This window comes from Triticum aestivum, chromosome 3B, assembly GCF_018294505.1.
Source record: "Triticum aestivum cultivar Chinese Spring chromosome 3B, IWGSC CS RefSeq v2.1, whole genome shotgun sequence".
Classification (NCBI taxonomy): Eukaryota; Viridiplantae; Streptophyta; class Magnoliopsida; order Poales; family Poaceae; genus Triticum; species Triticum aestivum.
The window spans coordinates 23927842-23933808 of NC_057801.1; the positions used below are offsets into that span (position 1 = coordinate 23927842).

General features: G+C 38.9%; 1 protein-coding gene across 1 annotated transcript; it reads left to right on the top strand.

The window, feature by feature from the left end:
- Positions 1-5099: 5099 nt before the first annotated feature.
- LOC123064462 (putative ripening-related protein 7) lies at positions 5100-5525 on the top strand. The gene has a single exon (XM_044487941.1). It carries the CDS (start codon positions 5100-5102, stop codon positions 5523-5525), a length of 426 nt encoding a protein of 141 aa, XP_044343876.1.
- Positions 5526-5967: the final 442 nt, after the last annotated feature.

Consider the following 5967-nt stretch of genomic DNA (forward strand, 5'->3'; position numbering starts at 1 on the left):
GTGTCCCTTATGTATTCCTCCGGGGTTACGGTTTCAATAATACTAGTTTCAACATTTATAGGATTACCTGAGATATAGTGTTTGATCCTTTGACCGTTTACCACCTTCGGATTTGTGCCTGCGAAGTTGTTGATTTTTATGGCACCGGAACGATAGACCTCCTCGATAACGTAGGGACCTTCCCATTTAGAGAGAAGTTTTCCTGCAAAAAATCTTAAACGGGAATTGTATAGCAATACATAATCACCTACATTAAACTCACGCTTTTGTATCCTTTTATCATGCCATCTATTAACTTTTTCTTTAAACAACTTGGCATTTTCATAGGCTTGGGTTCTCCATTCATCAAGTGAGCTAATATCAAATAACCTCTTCTCACCGGAAAGTTTGAAATCATAGTTGAGCTCTTTAATAGCCCAATATGCCTTATGTTCTAGTTCGAGAGGTAAGTGACATGCTTATCCATAAACCATCTTATACGGAGACATACCCATAGGATTCTTATATGCAGTTCTATAGGCCCATAATGCATCATCAAGTTTCTTGGACCAATTCTTTCCAGACCTATTAACAGTCTTTTGCAAAATTAATTTGAGCTCTCTATTGCTCAATTCTACTTGACCACTAGACTGTGGGTGATAAGGAGATGCAATTCTATGATTAACGTCATATTTAGCAAGTATTTTACGGAAAGCACCATGAATAAAATGTGAACCACAATCAGTCACTAAATATCTAGGGACTCCAAACCTCGGAAAAATAACTTCCTTAAGCATTTTAATAGAAGTGTTATGTCAGCACTACTAGTTGGAATAGCTTCTACCCACTTAGTAACGTAATCAATAGCAACTAAAATATGTGTGTATCCATTAGAGGCAAGAAAAGGTCCCATATAATCAAAGCCCCAAACATCAAATGGTTCAATAACAAGTGAATAATTCATAGGCATTTCTTGACGTATACTAATATTATCAATTCTTTGACATTCATCACAAGATAAAACAAACTTACGGACATCCTTGAAGAGAGTAGGCCAATAAAAACCAGATTGCAATACCTTATGTGCAGTTCTATCTCCAGCGTGTGTCCTCCATAAGCTTCAGAGTGACATTTGCGTAGGATCTGTTCCTGTTCATGCTCAGGCACACAATGTCTAATAACACCATCTACTCCTTCTTTATAAAGATGTGGGTCATCCCAAAAGTAATGTCGCAAATCATAAAAGAATTTGTTCTTTTGTTGGTATGTGAAGCTAGGTGGTATAAATTTAGCAACAATATAATTAGCATAATCAACATTCCATGGAGTGCTACGAGAAGTGCTTACGACATTTAATTGTTCATCAGGAAAGCTATCATCAATAGGTAATGGGTCATCAAGAACATTCTCTAACCTAGATAAGTTGTCTGCAACGGGGTTCTCAGCTCCTTTTCTACCAACAATATGCAAATCAAGTTCTTGCAGCAAGAGAACCCATCTAATGAGTCTAGGTTTAGCATCTTTCTTTTCCATAAGATATTTAATAGCAGCATGATCGGTGTGAATAGTTACTTTAGAATCAACAATATAGGGTCTGAATTTATCACAAGCAAATACAACTGCTAAAAGTTCCTTTTTGGTAGTAGCATAATTTCTTTGAGCATTGTCTAGAGTCTTACTAGCATAATGGATAACATTTAATTTCTTATCAACTCTTTGCCTTAGAACAACACCTACAGCATAATCACTAGCATCACACATAATTTGAAAGGGTAAATTCCAATCAGGTGGCTGAACAATAGGTGCAGAGACTAATGCTTTCTTAAGTATTTCAAATGCTTCTACACAATCATCATCAAAGACAAATGGTACATCTTTTTGTAACAAATTAGTCAGAGGCCGAGAAATTTTAAGAAGTCCTTAATGAACCTCCTATAAAACCCAGCGTGACCAAGGAAACTTCTTATACCTTTGATGTCCTTGGGACATGGCATCTTTTCAATAGCATCAACCTTGGCTTTATCAACTTCAATACCTCTTTCAGAAACTTTGTGTCCCAAAACAATACCTTCATTAACCATAAAGTGGCACTTTTCCCAATTCAAGACAAGATTAGTTTCTTCACATCTCTCCAAAACTCGATCAAGATTGCTCAAGCAATGATCGAAAGAGGAACCATAGAAGGAAAAATCGTCCATGAAAACCTCACAAATCTTTTCACAAAAGTCAGAGAATATAGCCATCATGCATATTTGAAAGGTAGCAGGTGCATTACATAAACTAAAAGGCATACGTCTATAAGCAAAAGTACCAAAAGGGCATGTAAAAGTAGTCTTTGATTGAGCTTTAGCCGACACAGGTATTTGAGAGAAACCAGAATAACCATCTAGAAAGCAATAATGTGTATGTTTGCATAATCTTTCTAGCATTTGGTCAATAAAAGGTAAGGGGTAATGATCCTTCTTAGTAGCTTTATTTAATTTGTGGAAATCAATTACCATCCTATAACCTGTGATAATTCTTTGAGAAATTAATTCATCTTTATCATTAGGGACAACGGTAATACCTCCCTTCTTAGGGACACAATGGACAGGACTTACCCACTGACTATCAGCAACGGGATAAATTATACCTGCCTCGAGAAGCTTGAGTATTTCCTTTCTTACCACTTCTTTCATTTTAGGATTCAAACGTTGTTGAGGATCACAAACTGGTTTGGCATCCGCTTCCAAATTTATTTTATGCTGACATAGAGTGGGACTAATGCCCTTAAGATCATCAAGAGTATATCCAATAGCGGCACGGTGCTTCTTCAGAGTTTTCAATAATCTTTCTTCTTCATGCTCTGAAAGGTTAGCACTAATAATAACAGGATATATTTTCTTTTCATCAAGATAAGCATACTTAAGATTATCAGGCAACGGTTTAAGCTCAAACACGGGATCACGCTTGGGTGGAGGAGGATCCCGTAGGATTTCAACAGGCAAATTGTGTTTCAGAATAGGTTCCTCTTTAAAGAATACTTCATCTATTTCCCTTCTTTCATTCATAAACGTATCATTTTCATGGTCTAGCAAATAATGTTCTAAAGGATCACTGGGAGGTACGGCAATAGAAGCAAGACCAATAATTTCATCCTTACTAGGCAATTCTTCCTCACGATGTTGTTTACTAAATTTAGAGAAATTAAACTCATGAACCATATCATCCAAGCCAACAGTATCAACATTCTTTTTGCAGTCTATCGTAGCATTAACAAGATTAAAGAAGGGTCTACCAAATATAATGGGACAAAAGCTATCTTGTGGAGAAGTCAGAACAAGAAAATCAGCAGGATATTTAGTTTTCTCACACAAGACTTCAACATCTCTAACAATCCCAATTGGTGAAATAGTATCTCTATTGGCAAGTTTAATTGTGACATCAATACCTTCTAATTCAACAGGTGCAATTTCATTCTTAATTTCTTCGTATAAAGTATGTGGTATAACACTAGCACTCGCACCCATATCACATAAGCCATGGTAACAATGATCTCCTATTTTAACAGAAATAACAGGCACGCCTACCACAGGTCTATGTTTATCTTTAGCACAGGGTTTAGCAATTCTAGTAGTTTCACCTTCGAACTGAATAACATGCCCATCAATATTATCAGACAAGAGATCTTTAACAATTGCAATATTGGGTTCTACTTTAACTTGCTCAGGAGGTACATAAGTTCTGATATTGCTTTTACGAACAACAGTTGAAGCTTTAGCATGATCCTTTACTCTAACAGGGAAAGGTGGTTTCTCAACATAAGAGGTGGGAACAATAAGATTATTATAAGTGATAATCTTTTCTTCAACTTTAATAGGTGCAGCTACTTTTACTTCTATGGGAGGATGATATTTAAACCACTTCTCCTTAGGGAGATCAACATAAGTAGCAAAAGATTCACAGAAAGAAGCTACTATCTCATAATCAAGTCCATATTTAGTGCTAAACTTACGGAAAATATCGGTATCCATAAAAGATTTAACACAATCAAACTTAGGTGTCATACCTGACTACTTTTCTTTTGTTTTGGTTTTTACTTTTTATTTATTTTACTTTTCATGTTTTAGTTTTGTTTCCTATTATTTTAGTTTTAGTAAAATATACACATAGCATCAAAATTAGTATTTCAACTTAGTCCATACTCACAAAAAGTATAATCCTCAAATAAATTAGTTTGACATTTTATTAATTACAAAAGGTATTTAAATAATTGTTTTACAGCTGTTTTATTCATCTTATATAGTATCTAAACAATTTATAAAGGCATGGTTTCTCCACCATAATTACCTATGCAATATTTCGTTCACTCCGAACATTTTCAGTTTTAATACTTGAAAACTATTATTGTTTGCTTGATTTTGAATTTGAATTTGAATCGGTTCCGAACTAACGCGAGATAACAACAGTAATCGAAGTGACATGCCATCATTAGCAGAGAATTACTGTAGCTCAATTATCCGGGTGTCACATTTTAGTACAAAGTTGTACTCAAGTTGAGACACTTATTTTGGAACGGAGGGTGTGTAAGAATCATATGAACTGAAGTGAGATCACGCAGATTGAATTCTCTCGGAGTAATGTTTCCTAGCTGCTGTATCTCGCTGCATGGTCGCCGATCCGTTGTTTTAAGGCCCAAATGCCTGCATAGTCCTAAGCCCCAACAACTGAATCTGCCGATTGCTGATTGTAAAGTTATATGCTTATGTGAGCTTTCAAACTAAGCGTCATAGGTTTCCACTCATACAGATACTACTCTGCCTCAGAGATTTCGTACAAGTGTAGTAGGATTATTGAGGGAAGGTTACGTAAAACTTGACGTAAGCCTTTGTATAAGTGTAGGATTACTGGAATATAATTACCTGACATCGGGAGAGAGGCGCTGCTTTGTCTGCAGGCTTTCGACGAGATTTTTGGACGAGGCACACGAGGGCGGCATGCACCTCGTGTTGTCGCCCCTCGCTTTGTCTGCAGGCTGCAGCAGGAGCCTATATAAACTAGCAGCTCGAACCAACAGACATGAGAAAGCAAAGAGCACAGAGCAGGGCTAGCTGATCAACGCAAGCACGGCCTCAGTTGCCATGGCGAGCACGACCAATGCCGCGGTGATTTTCGGCGTCCTAGTTTTTCTGCAGGTGTCGTGCGCCTTTTCCAGGCACCCCGCGGAAGGGAAGTTCGAGCTTCGACAGAACGTCCCGGCGGTGATGACGGTGAACGGCTTCCAGGAAGGAGAGGGGGGCGGCGGGCCGGCGTCTTGCGATGGCCAGTACCACAGCGACGATGAGTTCGTGGTGTCGCTGTCCTCGGAGTGGTACGCAGGCGGGGCACGGTGCGGCAGGACGATCCGCATAGTCGACACCTCCAATATCGGCTTAAACGCCAAGGTCGTCGACGAGTGCGCCGGCTGCGACAACGAGGTGGGCGCCTCGTCCCATATCTGGAAGAGCTTGAATCTTGACACCAGCCAAGGTGAGGTGAACATCAGATGGTCCGACCTGGACTTCTAAACTGCAGAAAAGCATGCATGGGGACAGTCGATCGTTCAGCACTTCAGCTCCAGCTCATGACGATATTGATGTTCACGGAGTATTTGCTTCCAAGTTTCAGCTTTCAAGTGTGTAATAACTGGGATATGCATGAATCCCTTAATGTGTCAGCGTCGTTTATTGGTTTCCCGGCCGTCTACGAGGCAGAAGTCACTGAATAATAATGTGATAACCTACATGCGTACATGCATGTATATGTGGGTAATTTCTATACTTATTCGTGAACGTTAATGAACGTAAGTTTGTAATTGTGCAAGTCAGACTAAGGTGATCTCATCTCTCTGTCCCCTATGAGGCTATGAGCACTGCATACCTAGGGGCATCTCATGCCTTAAAACGCCCGCAAACGTTCGGGCCGACGCGTTCAGATCTTTTTTGCCGTCAAACGTGGTGGCACAAACAT